Source organism: Helianthus annuus, chromosome 14 (assembly GCF_002127325.2).
Source record: "Helianthus annuus cultivar XRQ/B chromosome 14, HanXRQr2.0-SUNRISE, whole genome shotgun sequence".
Taxonomy (NCBI): Eukaryota; Viridiplantae; Streptophyta; class Magnoliopsida; order Asterales; family Asteraceae; genus Helianthus; species Helianthus annuus.
This window is the reverse complement of record NC_035446.2, coordinates 143417533-143438809: the sequence shown is the minus strand read 5'-3', so window position 1 is coordinate 143438809 and position 21277 is coordinate 143417533. Positions and strand designations below refer to the sequence as shown.

Sequence of the window (21277 nt, the reverse complement as noted above, 5' to 3'; positions counted from 1 at the left end):
TTTTGTCCAAGTTTTAGGAGAGTCTTTTTGTCTGAGTTTTGTATAGGACAAAAGTCAGAGTTTTGTTTGTGTAGTTTGTTTGTCCGGGCTTTCTAGTTTGTCTTGAAAGTCCGGGTTTTGCCTTGTATTTATACCTTTATGTGGAATAGACAAGGCGGCGATTCTGTGTGAAATTCTGTGCACCTAACCCTAATCATTGTGTGTGTTTTTGTCTGGCGGCTGCTTTGTGTGAGTGACGTCATTCATCTTCATCATCAAGAATACTCAGTGTATTCTTGATTTCTCTCATAAATCTTTGCATACTATTGTTTCATCTGCAGTGGTTAATCATCAGGTGGATTCCGCACACCTGTTGGTGGCTTTAGCTGAGTGAGATCTTGGATTAGGAGGCCTTACACGCTCGCATTGCCGAGAGCCGCCTTTGTATTTTTGACCGCGTGCGTGTGGTGGATCACATTGGCGGCAAGGACCAAGTGGCATGCGGGTTCGAAGCGCATGACTTGGCAGTCCGCGTGGTGGATCACGTAGGCTGCAAGAACCGGTGGCACGAAGGCGCGCGGTTGCGCAAGGTGCATGGGTCCTGTTGTGCGTGCGCGGCGCACTAGAGTGAACCAATACGGCGCGACTGTGTGGCGTGCTCGTAGAGGCTCACAGGTGACGTGGCGCACGCGCGCATGGTCCTAAGTCATGGTGGCGCATGCGCGCATGGCAGTGAGCCAGTTGGACGCACCGCGCATGAATGTGCAGACCTGTGCGCGCACCAGTGTCTCTTGCGCGCGCGCGCGCAGAAGCTTCCAGCATTGAATGACAGTGCAGTTACAGTTCAGCTTCGAAACTGACGAGTTAATGCTCTTTGACTGAGAATTAAATGACGTATTAAATTGCATTGAAGACGTTTAATGCAATTTAAACCTCTCCTTTAATTCTTTTTGACCGTTTCGATGAAGATCTAGTATAAATACAACATCTCCACCACTGCAGAGGTACACCAGCAACACAACAGCATATGCATACAATCCTCTACAACTTTCTGATCTTCTTCCTGCTCGCTTCAAGGTAGCCTTCGGGTTGTAGGCTTATTCCGGCAGTACTTCTGCTACGGCTGTTGTACCCTGGGAAACAAAACGAGTACTCCTGGGAGACTCGGAATTTGTTTTAAGGGAAGTGTGTGAACACGTGCCTCAGCCACTCTGCTTCTACACCTTTCTTGTATTTTGTTTATTTCAGTTGTATTCGTACTAGTTATTTTAACTTTTTTATTTCTGTATTGTAATCGAATTAATAAAATTTGTTTTATTTTATTTATTTACGCGAACGGTTCCTACAATCTTAAAACAAATTTTTAAAACCGTTCGTGTAATCAAAACCATTCTGGTTTGTTATGCGCCTCGCGGTAGAACTCCGCAGGTGGAATTTGAGGGTGTGACAAAAATGAAGCATAACCCCAACAAAAAAAAAACCTTAAATACCTACAAACAAAACAGCTTCCAAAGCCCAAAGTACAAACAAACGACGCACAACAAAACAATAAAGCAGAGAGTATAAGGCAACATAACCTAGCTATGTTGAAAATCTTTCTATACTAATAAACAAAAATCCTTTTTGGACATGTGTCTTTCTCTGGTAATTTCTCACCCTTATTTTTTTATTTATCTCTTTTATTAAATAATAATACTAATATTAAACATCAATTTAGTTTAACTAAATCTATTTATCTCTTTTATTTTCATAATCTGAAATTCATTTCTTTTTTAACTCTAAAGTTTCAATCTTTGTCAATTTAAGTCTAAAGTTTCAATCTTTACTATTTTAACCCCTTTGATTAATTTGATTTTTACTTTTAATTTAAAAGTTTTCATCTTTTGCAATTTAACCCCTTTAATTTTTTTTACTTTCAACCCAAAGCTTTTTATCTTTCGCAATTTAATAATAATAATAATATTAAACATCAATTTAACTAAATCTATTTATCTCTTTTATTTTATAATCTAAAATTGATTTCTTTTTTAACTCTAAAGTTTCAATCTTTGGCAATTTAAGTCTAAAGTTTCAATCTTTGGTATTTTAACCCCTTTGATTAATTTGATTTTTCACTTCTAATTCAAAAGTTTTCATCTTTTTCAATTTAACCCCTTTGTTTTTTTTACTTTCAACCCAAAGCTTTTCATCTTTCGCAATTTAATCTCAACACTTTTGTCACTTTCAACTTTAGCCTCTTATATACTTTTTATCTTTCATAAGTTCTCCGTTTGACGTGTCGTTCTAAATTTCCGAGTTAACACACCGCAACGTGCGTGTGAGGTTCAACGTTTTTTCATCTGTTTTTTTTCCTGTTTGATATGTCTGTCGCAGCGCATCTATTTTTCCCTTTTGATAGGTCTGTCGCAATGTGCGACTAATTATTTTTTTCTCGGTTTTACACATAGGCTCGTGGTCATGTGACAAACATTTGTCTTTCATCTTCATCTAACATGATATATAACTAATAAATCCCCGCCGCATTGCGGCGAGTGATAATTCTAGTTGATAATATATAAATTTAATTTAAATTAGATACTTTTTGTGTCCCTTCAGATGATTTAAATTAATTAATAAATCAACAAACATTGTGGTATATTTTTATGAAGAAAGTGTTTTCTCTTCATCATATTAGTACACATCAATGGACAAAGTATAAACATTGGTGCTGCGTGGGGAAGAGGATGAACAAAGTACAAAGATTGGTGCTGGGTGGGGAAGAGGAAACGCAGGCGTGGACGTTATTTATTTATTGAAAAGGAATAGGAATTGAGTGGGGTGAAGATATTCACACATGTATCCTTTAACCTAAAAAAAGAGTTAAATGCCTCGTTGGTCTGGTTGGTCCCTGTGGTTTATAAATATTGTAGACTTGATCCTAATAGTTGAATAATTACAGAGTTGGTCCCGATAGTTGTAATTTTTGCACTCGGGTGGTCCTTATCACTAACGCATATTAGATTTTTCAGTTAAGTGTGTGTAAAATAACCTCATACCATAAAGCATAACCACATGATTTCTTACCCTTTAAAAGGAATTTTAGCATTTATGGAGCAGAATATTAGTTTTTTTATATATGAAATGTTAGTGTAAAAACTTTTCAAAATATAAGGGCGGGGTAGAGAGGTACTTGATAGGATGTAGTGAATTTTTAGTAGATTTTTTAAAATTTTAAATATAGGGGAAGGGTTGATAGATGGAATGTGAATGCTCTTAATGGTGAAAGTTTGGATCGGGGACACTTAATAAGCGAAATCAAAGGTTACATCAAGCAAAATCTTTAGTACTTCATCTCCTCAACTATATAAAGTTCATAGCCCCATATCATATTTCTCATCTCTTTCGGGCACCACCACCGACACTGTCACACAATGGAGCAAGCAAAGCCCAGACAAGCAGTGGCTCTTATAGTGGGTGTCACCGGCATGGTGGGTGTTGCCATCACCGAGGCCTTAAAGCAGCCAACAACATTAGGCGGTCTATGGACTGTCTACGGTGTATCACGACGATCATTACCCACCTGGTTCCCATCCTCCCTCCTCGACAAGCACATCATGTTAGACACCCTAAACCAACACCAAACACATGAAATCCTGGCTCCACTTTCATCCCAAATCACCCATGTCTTCTGGGTAGCCTTACAAGTCAGCGAAAGTGAACAAGTCTGCATTTCCCTTAACTCCACTATGCTTTCTAATGTCCTTAATGCATTAACTTCTTCTCCTAACTCAAAACTTATTCATGTGACCTTGCAAACAGGCACAAAACAGTATGTTGGTCCTGTTTTCGATCCAACTCTTTCAACTCAACTTATCCCTCATGACTCACCTTTCATAGAGGATTATCCTAGACTACCTTTTCCAAGTTTCTACCATGCTTTGGAAGACATTTTAGCTTCCTACTCAAAATCTTTAGCTTATTCCATACATCGTCCTTCTATGATCATTGGTGCATCAACAAGAAGTTACTTTAATATACCTCTCACACTTGCCGTCTATGCGTTAGTTTGCAAACACCAGAACTATCCCTTTAGGTTTGTATTTCAATCTATACTTTTGTCTAGATCATGCAATTCCTTTGATCCATGGGGTGTTTGTGCTTGTTCATGCGTGATTTATATAACCTTTGTTTAACATCAAACTAACCTAGTACTAAATACTCTTATCGATAGAGATAAAGGGTGATTAAAATAACTAAACCTTGCTGGATTTGAACCCTCCGTCTTTTTAACAGATGAGTAAAACCTTACTACCATGGCATCACAGCATATCCCATGCGGACAACTGAAATAACTAACCAGTATTTATGATTGTTTTATTTTATTTGGTTTCTTTATAGGAGTATATTACTTGTTCTCCAATGGGATTGTTTAGTAATAAACAAGGGTTATATGTTTAGGGTTCCTGTGCTTTCAATTTTAATCAAAGAGTTTTTTTCTTGTTAATTTTATTGTTGATTATATTGAAGAAAAACTAATTTCCAACATATATTAGAAAAAAAAGCGACCACTTTAGGTGCACGTATTTACCTGTCCCTAATTTTTTTCTAGATTTGGTATGCGATGAGAATAAATGTTTTTTTAAGTCTTCAATCGGTTACTAGGCCTAAAGCAAAGAATGGGAGATCTAATGTTTCATCTTCATCTTACTTTTCCACCTGTGTGTGCGGATAATAAGGAAATGTCTTTTGACAGTTGGTTAGATCCAATTCTATCTACGTATTTTTTAGTGTATTTTGATTTGTTCAACTATTTTATATACAAGAGAAAACTTGACACAATAAATGATTTAGCAAGTAGGGAAATTAGAGTATATCATATTTCTACAGGGTCGGCTCTTGGGCCGGCCAACCTGTGTCGTCGCTCGAGCCCTAAATTTTAAAGTGCTCGAAAGGTTTCTTTAAGCTTTTATATATATACTTAATTATATATTTAATATATGCATCCACTTCTTATGTAAAAAAGTATTGATGGTGGAGTGGAAACACCATCTCAAGATAATTTAAAGCTCTCAAGTTCAAGTCTTGACTCCACCACCAACTTTTTCTTTTTTTATTCATTTCCTCTTGACCACAATTTTGGGCCCATTCTTTTTTGTCGCCCAAGGCCTAATTTTTTTTTAGAGTTCTTGGGGACGGCTCTGTATTTCTAAAACCATGCTCTCTAATTTTTTTAACGGCAAATTTCTTTTAATTCCTGTCGGTCCATGGAAGAACCCAAGATCTCCTCTTCCCAAATTCAATTGTTTAAAAGTTTTGTTTTTATCAATGGACCGACCACCACCCTATTTGTACGGTCTCTAAATTTATTTTTCTTTAGGACTCTAAATGGATTATAAATATCTTTAGTCCATTTAATTTTAAACTAATGCGATCTTTCTTTGATAACATGTGTTTTTTTGCTTTAAAAAACTGAATACATAAAGTTGTGTTTATCTTTTTTTTATCGAGGTTGCGGTATATGTTTTGTTTAAAACGGAGTTGTGTTCGAAATTATTGAGTATCTTTTTGGTATCGTGGGCTTTATCGGGTGCAGCTCCAGGCATCGTAACGAATCGAGAGAACTGATACCAAGCGAATAACATCACGTACCAATATTGGTATTATTAGAACCAGTATCAGTTTTCGTTTTTATGGTTTTTAATGTAATATAAAACTTTTTTTTTGGGTCACTCGACTTTATTTTTTGGCCTATATTAAACAACTTTTAAATAAACTTTTTCTTTATACAGTAAACTATGTCGAGTACATGTACCGCTACAATTAATTTGTGTTCAAAATAATGTATTTATTGTTTCATAATACAGACCGACAATGAAACGAACCGGACTAATACTAACCGAACAACGTTGATACCATTATCGTATTATCAGAACCGGTGTCGGTATTCGTTTTTATGGTTTTCGTTCGATGAAACATATTTTTTTCTTTTCAAATATAATGTTTTATAAAATTTCTGTTATACCATTGCGACACGCTTATTTTTATCTATGACATAAATTTAATTCCAAACCAAACCTCCGCAACATGCGAACATAGCCCATAGCCCACTCGTTAGAGCTATACTTAAAGTTGTTATTACATTTCTTGAATACGTAAACTTAAATCATTTTCTACTTAACAACCCTATAAAATTTGATCATGGTATATCTATAGGTATGTTGGTAACAAATACAGTTGGGAGCATTTCTGGGATGTATCCGATGCTAGAGTGATAGTTGAACAACAAATATGGGCATCGGTGACCGACAAGGCTAAGAATGAAGCTTTTAATTGCACAAATGGTGATGTGTTTACATGGAAAATGATATGGAAGGTACTTTGTGATGTGTTTGGTGTTGAGTTTGTGCCGTTTGATGAGAAAGAAAAGTTTGATGTTGTGGAGTTCATGAAGGATAAAGGAGAAGTTTGGGATAGAATTGTTAAAGAAAATGGATTGTACAAGACAAAAATGGAGGAGATAACTTGTTTTGGTCCACTAGATAGTCTTTTAAAACTTGAGATTCAACATGTTTGTAGTATGAATAAAAGTCGAGAATTTGGGTTTCAAGGGTATTCAAATACGCTCAAGAGTATACCAGAATGGGTTCATAGGTTGAGGCAAATGAAGATACTTCCATAAGGGTTGCGAAGGTTGTGTTATCCCTCAGAAGTGTGATAAATTCTACCTTTTAAATGGTTTATATGAATAATTGTATTTGAATAATAATTGAATTATGAGTTACTGATTTTTAATAAATTAAACAAAATATGAAAAATGTGTATATGAATTAAATAAAACAGTAAATCCAAATCCTATATATAACAATTTGTATTTTATAAAATGCATAGATAAATAAACTTATAAAAAATATATATAAAAATTTAGAGTTTTATAAAAGTTGCAATTCTTTTTAATAAATACATTGTAATCAAGAAAAGAAATGGGAAATAAATAAAAGAAAGAATTACAGGAATATTTCATGTGGTATGTTTATAAACTATAATTAACACATTTGGTTTATGAAGTGGAATTTCAAAAGCGTGGTTTGCCTCATGCTCATTTTGTTTATTCATGGACCTTAATGACAAGCTTCATACGGTTGAGCATATTGATCCATTTATATCTGCTGAAATTCCAAACAAAAAGATGAAGATCATGAGTTGTATTTATAACAACCCTCCAAAATTATTTTCGACACCCCTAATATATTTAGAATGTCCCTATACGTCCTAAACTACACCCCGTATACAAGAAATGGCCCAAAATACCTTTATTTTTATAAAAATTAAATAAAAACCAATTTTTATGATCTGTCGCAAGCCGCGAAGACCTCCTCTCCATCCTACGCGGGCCGCGAGCGCCTGGACATGCGGCATAACCCGGAAGCCGCCACGTGTCAACACGTGGCGAAGCTAGATCGGTGATCGGACCAAGCTAGGCCCTACGGACCCTATGTCGTGGGGCACGTAAGCCCCTTGTGTGGTCTACGCGGGGCACGAGGGACGGCCGAATCAGCCCTATTAGAAGAGGGCATCGGCAGTTCAAATCCGTTGCTCATTCCCTCGATCTCTCTCTTAAATTCTAAAGTGTAGAAGTAATTTTCGGGCATAATACCCCCCTAAATAACGAAGTTCTGCCTCGTTGTAAGTATCATAACCCCCAGTTACGTATTAGATACGCTGCCGGATTGATTTAGGATTCCGTAACGGCTGTCGAGGCTCTGCCCAACGTAGTCGTTGGAGTTCTGTCTCGGGGAGGGTATTACTAATGTAAATATTGGGTTATTATACTAACGTGTGTGCATTGTGTAATTAATAGATAATCACCAGGAAATCACAAAGGAAAATCCTAAGATAGCAATGTGAGTAATCCTCCTTTCTACAAACTGTTTTTACAAAACCTCAAATGTTTTACATTATATTAAATAGTGATTGAGTATTTGTATTCTACAATTATCGTCGGTATGTTGGGGTTTTGTATACAAAATTTGTTACTACACTGTGAGTAGTAACATGACCACAAGTTGGGTTGACAATACCGTGGGTGGTAATTAAAGTAGAAAATAAACAAATGTAATTGCGAGATCGCCCTCAATGCTGTAAACGGTTTTACCAGTCTTAATTAAATTGGGATTCACTCACCAGTATTTCCCACTGACAAAATGTTTTTAAACGCGTTTCAGGTAACAAAATGTGAAAGCCACGTGTTTAATATTATAAAAGTGGCTATAAAAGTTACCTAAATAAAGAGATGTTTTTATTTAAATAAAATAGGGTTTATCCCTATGAAAATGTGTGTACTGGAAACTTGGGAATTTCCCACGTGTTTAATATTATAAAAGTGTGGTATTTTACTCTGATAAAATATTTCCTAACTACGGTCCTAATGTAATTTCCGCTGCCAAACTGATAAACACCGATACGACTGAAACTGGCCGCGGCCGCCCGTTCCCGGGTAAATAGGGGACGGGGGTTGTGACAGTATTCACTTATACGCGAGTTCATGATTCACGGACCTTGTGGCAGTTATAATATGAACTGTCCATGCATGATCGACAAAAAGTGTTCAAAGAAATTTTCTAAGAAATTCTCTGATTACACGTCTCTTGATGCAAATGGTTTCCCTTTGTACAGAAGAAGAGATTCTCGAAGTTTTGTTGAAAAGTTCGGTGTTAAGTTAGACAATCGAAGCGTGGTTCCTTACAATAAAAAAACTAGTGAAAAGATACCAGGCGAATATTAACGTTGAATGGTACAGTCAGGTTTCATCTATAAAATATTTATTTAAATATATTAACAAAGGTGCTGATAAAGCTACTTTTGTTGTTGTACATAGTAACAGATTACAAGATCAAGATTAGCCAAAAAAATGAAATCAAAGAATATTATGATATATTTCAGCATGTAACACCTCGAATTTTTGTGTCCAATGATGTGTTAACACGTGTCATTTGATTACACGTGGCATCCATGATAAATAAAGGACTAATTTTGACAAACCTTGAAAGTATATAAATTCGAGGGTTATAAATGTCAACAAGGGTAAATATACTGTATAGTAACCCTAAATAAATGCTTGTACCTTCAAACGAATAAATCATAAACTGTACGGAAGCTAAACGCAGAAGAAAGTGAGAGATTACGAACTACAGGGGTTAACTGTGTCAACATGTTTAATATTACCTCTGAGTGACCCTTTAACGTTCCCAAGGCTTCGTAACAGTATTATACGCTCACTAGAATATACCGTATAAATTCCGCGAAGTTCCGTCTTAAAACGATAGAGTTATACTCAAATTCGTATAAGAAGGGTTAAAAGCGTCAACAGTGAAAGTTAAGGCTTTCCAATATAATTAATAAATAAACCGGGGACTTAATAGCGTGGGTAAATAACACGAGGCCCCTATCGGTAAATAACCGAGGGCCAAACCGCAAAGTTACCCCTTCAAACCCGAAAGGTCAGGTAAATCATTACGAAAGATTTCGTTATTAATTACCTGGATTTCGTAATCATGACAAAAGATTTAAAATTTCTGAAATCTTAACCCCACGCGGCCCGCGTTGCATATTGGGTTAAGTTGAGGCGGGCCGCGAGCCTCCTCAATTACGCGTCTGATCTTTTAATCCCAGGCGGCCCGCATTGTAAACGCATGGAACCTCCATGCGGGCCGCATTAGACGCCCAGATGCAGAATTGTTGTAACTACTTGGCCTTTGGAGCATTTGAACGATCATGAGCCAATAAATGAGGCATGGGCACCCTACATTTGACCCATACACCTTAGGGGACATATGCCCATCATCCATGATCAGTGTAGGCTGAGTTGTGATGATCTTGGACCTTAACATTGGCTATAAATAGCAATGTTGTAGTTACAACATTCACACAACTCAAAACACAACTACTGATCATTCTAAGAAGCTCCAAGCATCTTTCTCTGCTCTATAAGCAAGAACACAACTTCTGTAAGTAATTTAACCCTTTGTGGTTCCACATTTGCTTAGTATTTAGCTAAAAACCGAACCATCGTAAATACGGTTTGACATTTAAATAACTCAGTGATGGTTCAGTCTTATGACGAATCAAAAGTGGTTATGAGTTGGTATTTATGTGGGTAATAAACCTCTAAAATGGTTCCCCCTGATCACCACTCTAACTATGTCAAATGTCGAGTCAAACGTGCGGTTAAAAAGTCAACAGAAAGCTATTTTAGCGATTTATGCATAATCTGTAATGTATATGTTATGGAACCTGTTTTGATAATCATAAAACATGATAATAAGTATATAAACTTGTTTGCGCTCGTTTGAATCGATCATTTACTATATTGAACCGGTTCGGAGCCGAAAGTCGCAAAAGTTTGACTTTTGCTTTGACTTCAGTTCTGACCCGTTTTAGTGAGGTATAAATATACCTTAGGACTCTCTTAGGACCAGGTCACATGTTGGTATAAGCCTCTGTGGTCGGTTCATGAGTTATCCGAGTCTTTTGCGCAATTCCGTCATTCGCCTAAAAGTTGACCGTAACGGCCTTTTAAAATTAAAACGAGTATTTCGGACACGTGAACGGACCAAAACCTTGCTTATTAAATTATAAACATGTCCTTAAAGTTTCACGTCAATCCGAGGTCTAGAATGAGAGTTATGCTAAAAGGCGCACTATTAAGAAAGTTTTGTAATTAACGGCGCAATTAGCATAACGCCCATCTAACCCAAGTTTTCGTCACCAAAACTTTTACCCACTGTGGTAAAATAATATTTTGGGAATTTTAAGGATTTTTAATAATTTTTACCATGCACATAACCTGCGGTTATGGCTACGGTTCGGTAAATACCGAATATGCCCTTTTTGGCCAAAACGGGAGTTCTACAAAGTCTTTTGACCCGATTCCAGTTGCCACTAGTTTTAAATAATAAATAAAGTATTTTAAGCTTTATAAGCTGTTCGGGAAACTCAGATTTTCTGTAGAACTCGAAAAGCCCTTTTAAAGTCTTTAAAATGACCGAAAAGCCCCTACGGGGCATAATATAAACTTAAACTCGATACGGGCATTACGGAAGGTATCCTACTGATACCAAAATACTTTTAAGGCATATTGACTTAGGAAATAAGCGTAGGACACTTATGGTTAACCGTTTCGCCTATTCGCGCACACGGTACGGCTCATGGAACTAGTTTTCGTGCAATAGCCGATATGGGTCAAATTATATTATTTGAACCCCAAAATCCAGAGTATGAACTATAAACCCATATAAAACAAGTCACTGAACTTGTTGGGTCCAAATCATACTCCATTCTCGGTTTTCGCCTTTTCGTGCGAATTAACCATATCTATGTATCGGAATCAACCGGTTTAAGCTACGGCTAATATAAGGACCGTTGGGATTCTAAGAGGTTAATTAAAACCTTCGTTCCAGATTAGGAGCCCCAGTAAAAGCTATCGGTGACTTGATCTAAATTAAGGATTTATACTTGCAAAGGTAAATACTTTAACTTATTTCCCCTATATGGGCTTGGGTTACGGTATATTAATACCGCTTGATTGAGCATTATATAATTCCATCGCTTAGGTGGTTAATTGATTAAATATGATCGGCTCATTTAAACAGTTTTGTTGCTTATAAGCCTTTGGGGGGTTTAATGACCGTTGTCCCGGATATCCTTGGCATCATTTTACGAAATGGCCACGACCATCGACATCCCGGTGTAGGCGTACACCCGGTATAAAGTGTCGACATTAAAAACTAAAAGACGTAGCCGTTGGTTTTTATACTACGGTTTTACGCAAACGTGGTGTGTCTATAAATCTTTAACCCGGCACGACCCGGGCTACTGAACGCATAAAAGAACATGTAAAACGTTCACAAGATCATTATGAATTTTCCCAAGTTATAAAAAAGTTTGTGCCTTGTGCATTCAAATCAATTTTTAATAAACATTTTCAAATGTGTCAGTTGAATGTATTTACCAGTGTAAACTGACGTATTTTCCCCAAAAAGATTAAGTGCAGGTACCTAAACGTAAATTGGCTGGTATTAGCTCCCTAGCGTCGGGATAAGCCTCGCAAGCTTGATTGCAGTATCTGATGGAACAATACTTTATGTTTATTTACGATCCACTGTGGATATATCCAACTCCTGTAATACATTTTGATATTACAATCAGAGGTTGAAGTTTATATATTTATCTTATGCTTCCGCTGTGCATTATATAATTGTGTGGTTTGACTATATTGTTGCTAACATCGTCACGGTAATCCCCCACCGGGCCCACCGGTGAGACACATGGAAATTGGGGTGTGACACAGCATGCGAAGCATCTTGGAGGATATTTGCATATGACATCCATTATAGGTATCCTTCTGTTATGAGGCTTCCTTTCCATCTTCCTGGTCAGCAACAAGTCATATATGATGCAGACGATGATATTGATAATATCCTCAATAAACCAACAGTTGGTTCTTCCATGTTTTTATCCTGGATGCAGTGCAACCAAAATGATGTACCAGGAGCACGCAAGCTTACTTATGTTGAATTCCCTTCAAAGTTTGTCTAAAAACTTAAAAAAAGATGTTGGCAACCACGTATAAAAGGAGTTTCAATTGGTAGAATTCATTCAGTTCCTCCTTCTCTCGATGAAGCATATTTTCTAAGGATTCTTTTAAACAAAGTTAGGGGACTGAAATCATTTGAAGACATTATAACCGTAAATAGAGAAGTGTTTCCTACGTTTAGAGATGTATGTTACGCGCTTGGTCTGCTAGATGATGATGCGGAGTATATCGAGGTGATTAAAGAAGCAAGTTTTGATGGTTCCGGTTATTATGTTCGCGATTTATTTGCCACAATGTTACTATCAAATACTCTTTCTAGACCATATTTTATGTGGGAAAACACATGGAAATACTTATCAGATGACATTGTTTACACACAAGCAAAGATATTTCGAGGTATTATATGTTCATATTCAGTTATAAATAATTAAATAATTAGCACATTATTCATCTTACTTTTTTTAAATAGTTATTTGTTTTATCTTATCAGTTAATATTTTAATTCCAAAAAATTTGATATAGTAATTATTTTAAATTCTTTATATGTTTTTGCAGGGTTTTCAGTTCCTATGCACAAATTAAAAACTTGGCCTTATATGAAATTGAGAAATTCTTGCTTCGTAATAATTCTTCCTTACGAAGATTTACGACTATGCCTTATCCTGATCATGAGGCTTTGTCTTCTGCAAACAATCTTTTAATTAGCGAGGAGCTGTCTTCTGAGACAACAAATCTTTTGATAGTTTGTTAAATTCGTTAACAGATGAACAACGAATGGTTTTTGATGAAATCATTACAGCCGTTGACGGCAACACAGGTGGAGTTTTTTTGTTTATGGTTACGGTGGAACTGGTAAGACATTTCTTTGGAAGACATTATCAGCATCTATAAGGATCAAAAGATGAGATAGTTTTAAATGTAGCATCAAGTGGAATAGCGTCATTGTTATTGACTGGAGGTAGGACAACTCACTCTAGATTTCTAATTCCAATCAATCTTAACGAGGATTCTCTTTGCCATATAAAACCATGTGGTGATATTGCTCATTTATTAAAGGAAACAAAGTTGATTATATGGGATGAGGCGCCAATTGTCACACCCCAACCGATGGCGGAATCATCGGGGCGCGGCACTGAGCGAAACAGATTGTTCAGAAGTTTCCATAACAACTATTTATATAATCCAGTTAAAGATACGTCCCATACCGTATCCCGAATAAACAAACATGTCATTACAGATAATCATCCAAACAAGAAATTCTGTTCCGACAACTCAGATTCAATTATTATTACAGACAATTGTTTATTATTTCTAGACTCCCTAGCCTCGATTTCATCACCACGCACCTAAGCATCCTAGCAACTTAAGCACCTGTCACATACGTTAAAATAAAGTCAATACATAAAATGTAAAGGTGAGCATACAAGTTTGATAATAGCATATAGAGTTCGAATAGTTTACGCATAACCAGCACGTACACAGAGGAAAACGAAGCATGTTAATTATCGACATGGACCTATCGATACCAGTGACTGCGGGTTGACCGTCCGAGACGGTTCGCAATACATGATTACCACCGTAATCCATGCAAGTAATTGTCCTTAACAACCCCCGTGTGAACGGGTGCTGAGTCCAAACTATAGTACTACGTCGTTAAGGCAGGTAGACAGCATTCCACGTGTAAACACAATCAACAAGCATTCATTAAGTCACGTAATACATGCATATTGGTTAGCGTTCAAATAGTTTGAGTAGTGTGATCGTTTGTGTTTTGATATAAGCAACGTATGTAACACCCAAAAGTGCTAAAAGCAAAAAGGGATCGAGTATACTCACAGTGATTAATTATGGATTGAAGGGAGCGCTGAGAGTAGGGTTAGCCTGAATAGTTCGATAGCACAACAATGAGTAACGTGGAACACAAGACAAGTGTGAATGGATCGAATAGGCTGGTCGATCGAACGGCAGGTTCGATCGAACGGTCTGTTCGATCGGCTGGTATATCCGATTGGACAGTCCTGTTCGAGCGGCCGGTAGGCTCGATCGGCTGGGCCATTCGAGTGGATTGTTTCTTCCTCTGGTGTGTTTGTGTTTGAGGATTTGAACTTTTGAAGTTTTCGTTGTAGTATATGAGAACACAAAAATGTCCTTACCCCTTTCAGGTCGATCGATCGAACGGTCCGTTCGATCGGCCGGCTTAATCGATCGGCTGGGAACCTTAGAGTGATGCTCAACAGGATGTCGCTCGATCGAACAGACTGTTCGATCGGCTGGCATTCCATACTACGAACGAGTTGTAAAAACGATTAAGTGCTGAAGCATAGTATCTCATGATCCGAAGAGTAATGTTTGAGTAGCGTATTCGATCGAACATCACTTCGTCAACAGCATACTTCATAAAATTCGAAAAGTGTGGGGCCATGTGCTAGCCGATCGGCTGGCCCGGTCGATCGGCTGGCATGTCCGATCGGCTGGGCTGTTCGAACAGCCTAGCCGTTCGGCCAGCAAGTCTGACCTGGTCGGCCTTTCGTCTAACACTTGGCTTGTTTAACTACTTGTCGTCATATCGAGGTAGTTTGATAACGAGTTGAACTATAATATCCTCCGTTCCTACTCGTTCCTTTGACTCGGACAGGAATCACCCAAGTCCGGCCGGTGAACGGTTCGAAACGTCGGTTTAGAGTTTAACCCGAAATCGGTGAACCTAGTATATAGAATCCGAATCTTGAACCTCTTAACTGTTAGTATGATTAGTTAGCCGGCTCAAGCTCCGTTTCTACCGATTTGAAGGTTTTGAGTGTAAAAGGTTGAAGAAAGTCGGAAATTGTTCATAAAATGTTAAGATTTGTAAGAATCTTAGTTTGTTTATGTGGAAACCGGTCAGATCTAAGCTATTCACGGTTGAATGAGACGAAAGTTTGGTGTTCCTCAAGAACACCATGATGACATCACTCAAGAACACTTAGATCTTGGTGATTTCACGGTTGGAAATCGAGTTTTGAAAGATAGAAAGGTGTTGAATCATGCAATGATCAAAATCGTACAAGGATTAGAGTGAAAACTTATCGGAGTTGAGAGAAATCTGAGAAAAGGTGAAGAAGAAGGCTGGTTCGGTCAGAGCTTTCCAAAAATGGAAAGTGTGATAAAGACAGCCCTATTTATAGGCTCCAAAAGAGGAAAGTGGCAGCCGATCGGCCAGGAGCTCCGATCGAATGGGCTGCTCGATCGGCTAGGAAGATGCTAGCCGATCGGCTGGCCTGTTCGATCAGGATGCCTCCTGTTCGATCCGCGACGCACTTTGAATATATCGCGACGATTTTCGATGTTTCGATTTCGATGGACGATGATACGAATACGATAGAGTTCCTAGTCAAATTACTTTTAGTCCCAATCACTATATCTAACATACAATCTTTTACAAGTCACGTTTCGATGTCGGTTTCGATTGAGTTCGGTTGCCTTTCGAGTTTCGATTGATTCGCTTGAATACCACACCAAACATATAAATAAACACGCACAAGTAACACATAGAGCACACACACACGTATAATAACACCAGAATTCGCATAATTCGAGTCTCGAGTTCGATTGACGAATCGATTAGCTTGATTATTGATTGATTAACTTTATCGCATTGTTACTTCCTATTATTCACAGTCGTAAATCGGTCGCATTGATTGAACATTCGATCATTTCATTTATACAACACTTACTCCACATAATACAAAAGTAAAAAGAACATTAGCAGTCAAAGTTGACTGGGACTTTGACTTTGACTTTGACTTTGACATTCGAAAACACAGGGTGTTACACCAATGGTTCATAAACATGCATTTGAAGCTTTGGATAGAACCATGAAAGACATTTTTAGTTCGGGTACTTCTATCAATGAAGAAATACCTTTCAGAGGTAAAGTTATTGTTTTTGGTGTTGATTTTCGACAAATTCTTCCTGTTATCCCCAATGGTAGTAGACAAGAAATTGTTAATGCTTCTCTAAGCTCTTCTTACCTTTGGAGAAAATGCAAGTTGCTTAAATTAACAGAGAACATGAGGCTAACCGTAGGAAGCCAGACATCTGATACGGAACAAACAAAAAATTTTGCTCATTAGCTTTTGGATTTTGGTGAGGGAAAAGTTGGTGATACAAATGATGGTGATGCATGTATAGAGATACTTGATGATCTTCTAATCAAGGACTCGTCTGATCCTATCAAAAGTTTAATTGACTTTGTATATCCCTCGGTTCTTCAAGATTATGAAAATCAAGCCTACTTTCGTGAACGAGCAATTTTGGCGCCGAAATGAAGTTGTTCAAGAAATCAATGATCGTTTGCTTTCAATGTTTCCTGGCGAAGAAAGAGAATACCTAAGTTCAGATAGTATTTTACAGACCGAACATATTAGTGATCCATCACAAGAACGCTTATACTCTCATGATGTTCTCAACGGCCTTAAAATCTCTGGATTGCCAAACCATAGGTTAGTTTTGAAGGTTGGTGTTCCAGTAATGCTGTTAAGAAATATTGACCAAAGAAATGGTTTATGTAATGGGACGAGACTACAAATACTATCACTTCATAAGCGGGTCATAGAAGCTAAAATCATATCTGGAGGTAATATTGGAACTCGGGCTTTCATTCCAAGAATTAGTTTGATACCTTCGGACGGTAGGATTTCTTTCGAGTTCTAGAGAAGAAAATTTCCATTATCAGTATGTTTTACAATGACTATTAATAAAAACCAGGGACAATCATTATCTAGAGTTGGGTTGCTTCTAAAAGATCCGGTTTTCATGCATGGGCAATTGTGTGTGGCGTTATCAAGAATTAAAAGCAGAGATGGAGTTAAACTACTTATATTAAATGAAGATGGTCGTGTCACGAATAAAACAACAAATGTTATATACAAAGAAGTATTTAGAGATTTATGAATTATTATTACATTTGTTCTATTTGTATGTATTAATTTTAATTACAAGACTGTATTTTTTTAATCAATATGTCATAGTTTTATTCAAAATGTCTATTAACATAAGATATTATATTAGCCGGTGTATCACACGGGTAACTAACCTAATCCTATATATAACAATTTGGATTTTATAAAATGCATAGATAAATAAACTTATGAAATATATATATATATATATATATATATATATATATATATATATATATATATATATATATATATATATAAATTTAGAGTTTTATAAAAGTTGCAATTCTTTTTAATAAATACATTGTAATCAAGAAAAGAAATGGGGAATAAATAAAAGAAAGAATTACAGGAATATTTCATGTGGTATGTTTATAAACTATGGTTAACACATTTGGTTTATGAAGTAGGTGCCCATTAACATGTGTGTAAAAGGTTTATTTTACCATTAATGGCTCAAAAATACAAAGTTAAAAAAAATAAAAGGTAGGATCTTGAAGATAAAAAGTAACAAGAATAAAAATCTCCAAAAATAAAAGGTGGGATCTTGAAGATAAAAAGTAACAAGAATAAAAATCTTCAAAGCCAGCACAACGCAATTTTCATGACTGCTTTTACTCAAAGCTCAAATAATCCTCTATTTCTTTCCATGGGCATTACTTCATCAAGACCATGAATACGAGCAATGCCATCACCTACTTGAGGTACTGTAAGTAACAATGCAATTTTGTTTCGTTAAAAGATAGATTGCTGTATCAAGTAATTTAATGTTTTCTTTATCATATTCATTTTTTTATCAATCTTTTACTAATTATTTGTTGTGTGACTAAAGTGTGTCAAAATTCAAAGCTTGGTGATGATGTTTCACATTTTATCTGCTGCTATTGTTCAAAAGATTGCAATCAAACCCCACTGGATCCATACTCATCTCAGGTTCATCTAAAAAGGTAATTTTCAATTTTCATGAGAATCTCCTATATGCATGGTAAGTTGGTAACTATTTATTGAATGTGTTATAATTTTTATAAAATATTTTATGCTTTGTATGGTATTTATATTTTGTAGGTGTCAAGTAATGACTAGCTAAAATGTTGGATTTATCTGGAGAAACACTACAATGATTTGTTCATTGTCACTTTTGAGTTTGATGCTTGAACAAGTTAAAATAATCTACGAAACTGGAATTATCAATTTAAAAGTGAAGCCTTCAGTTAAATATGTAGCAATTACCGGAACAGTGGAAAGTAAAAGTAAGGCATGTTTGGTTCGTGAAATTCTATGGAATTTTTATTAGATTTGGAATTAAGTCCGTCTAAAATTGTGTTTGGTTGACTATTGAAATTGAAAGAATTCTATTAAATTCCTTTATTTTTTTTGACTATTGTGTTTGGTTGACTATTAAATTCCTTTATTTGAAGTAATTTAAGAATACTTCAACCTACTAGGAAAGTTTACATTCCAAATTTCCAATAGAATGTTTAACAAATGATAAGACTAAAGGGTATGGTTCGGCTCATCCCTACGGGGAACAGCCTCCACGTAGGCGCCACGTAGGCGACTCGTGGGGGATGAGCCAAATGAAGGATGGAGGGGGATGGAGGATGGGGCCCCACCTCATTATTTTATAATTTCCTATAGTTTAATTTAATAACCAAGTTAATAAAAACTTTATAAAATTTAAAAAACACAACATAAAACAACATAAATAATTTCATTTCATAACATAAAAAAAAATTACATTTCCTAAAAAAAAAAGAAACCGAAAATAAAAATAAAAAAAATTACGTTTCCTAAAAAAAAAATACCGAAAAAAAAAACCTACGACGTCCATTTTTTTTCACCTCTTCTTTCATCATCCTCCGATAAACCTCGCGTTCATCCTCCGGAACCGAGTCGAGATCCAACCGCATAATCCTAAAATCTTCCGCTCGAGCATAGTCAGACGACACGGTTTTCTTGTGAGTATACTTTTCGGCCGCGAACTCTTTGAACGAACGGCGTTGGGTGTTTGTTGGAAACCCGAAAACGGAAATTGCGAAGCCCCCCACGTAGGATCCATAGTCGGAGTGTAAGCGGGACTCGAAAAAAAATTAGGTTGGTTCGGATTGGGATTATTTGGGTTGGGGTTGTTTGGGTTGGGGTTGTTTGGGTTGAATGGATTCATGATTGGGAGAGAATGGTATAAAAATTATAGAGTGTTTTTATAAAAAAGGAAGAGAATTGGAGAAGAATGGGAGTAGAATGAGAGAGAATGGTATAAAAATGGATTAGATTGTGGTATTTATTTAAAAGGAAAATGATTTTTTTTTTAATAAAATTGCCGTTGAATAACGGCTACTTTTTGAAAGCATGGAGCGGCAACCCCGGCTGTGGGGTGCCGGGTTGGACCAGCCGAGCCCAGGGGGCGGTGTGGGAGTACGGCGCCGGGCCTAGCCGGGCATCAGCCGGCCCCATACCTTCCAGTCTAATAATATCCCTTAAAACAATCTAATCTATTTCCTTCTTAATTAAAACTGATCAATCATAATGGAATGTTTTTTTAACCACAATCGAATGAAAGTGCAAATCAAATGAATGCTTTTGTGAAGTTGCATTATTTATTATTGATGAGGAAAAAGTCAAAAACACTTTTCAAAAACTCAAATCATAAACAGGTCATCGTTTAACGAGTTCATAAAATTCAAATAAAAATGAAACAAAGATTGATTTTCCTTTAGTAAAACATAATACAGTGTTTGATAAGTTTCACATATTAAAATTGAAATGGAAATCAACACAAGGATGTGTTAGTATCAACTTATAGGGTGAGGTTCGGCTAGAAAGTCCAAGTTTCCTAAAAAGTGTAAAAAGTCATAAAACACAATAATTTCAGACATAAAACACACCTAAAACTCACAAATAATAGAATGAATATTACTAAAACACCATATTCAAACTCTAATAGTCCATAAAAGCTTCAAACGCACCATCGTATAACTATGAATATAAAACACAAGATGCTAAACAACATAATATTTGTTATTCCATAATCAGAGCCTTAACATCTAAAACACAACACAAAACCCACATACATGATGTTTTAGTAATCTTCATCATATTACTTGTGGGTTTTTGGTGTGTTTTATGGTTGACATTATGGTGTTTTATGACTTTTTACACTTTTTAGGAAATCTGGACTTTCTGGCCAACTCCTAGCCTTCATTTATAATCTCAATATTGAATACAAAGAGGTATATATATATATATATATATATATATATATATATATATATATATATATATATTCTACTAGTTACAATAATAACCCTCTAACTTATGACAATTAAACATTTTGCTTAACATTTCCCCGCAAGTTGAGGGCGGGTAACGACCTGCAACATGGATCTTAAAAATTCAAATCTTTGAGTTGATAACGGCTTTGTGAAGATGTCGGCGATTTGATCATCTGTTTTAATAAATTGAACCTTCAGACTTCCTTGACTGACTTGCTCACGAACAAAATGAAAATCTACCTCCACATGTTTAGTTCTAGCATGAAACACTGGGTTTGCTGAAAGATACGTAGCTCCAAGATTATCACACCAAAGAGTGGGTTTATTCAACTTAACTCCCAGTTCTTGTAGAAGAGACTTTAGCCAGATTAGTTCAGCAACCGTATCAGCAATAGCCTTGTATTCGGATTCAGTAGACGACCTAAAGACAGTTTTCTGCTTACGAGCTAACCATGATACTAAGTTTAAACCCAAGAAGATAGCATGGCCTCCCATGGATCAACGATCGCCGGGCA

At 36.4% G+C, this 21277-nt stretch overlaps 1 protein-coding gene and 1 long non-coding RNA gene across 3 annotated transcripts; both read left to right on the top strand.

The window, feature by feature from the left end:
- Nucleotides 1-3177: 3177 nt before the first annotated feature.
- LOC110904078 ((S)-8-oxocitronellyl enol synthase CYC2) lies at nt 3178-6739 on the top strand. The gene is made up of 2 exons (XM_022149882.2): nt 3178-4051; nt 6172-6739. The coding sequence occupies exons 1-2, from the start codon at nt 3390-3392 to the stop codon at nt 6635-6637; spliced, it is 1128 nt and encodes a 375-aa protein (XP_022005574.1). The 5' UTR covers nt 3178-3389; the 3' UTR covers nt 6638-6739.
- Nucleotides 6740-18062: 11323 nt separating this feature from the next.
- Nucleotides 18063-18867, top strand: LOC110906008. Of its 2 annotated transcripts, none has more exons than XR_002573585.2 (3): nt 18063-18194; nt 18323-18437; nt 18556-18867. It is a non-coding gene; the product is annotated as an uncharacterized LOC110906008 (long non-coding RNA). The 2 variants fall into 2 exon arrangements; XR_002573586.2 differs by having other exon boundaries at nt 18080-18199.
- Nucleotides 18868-21277: the final 2410 nt, after the last annotated feature.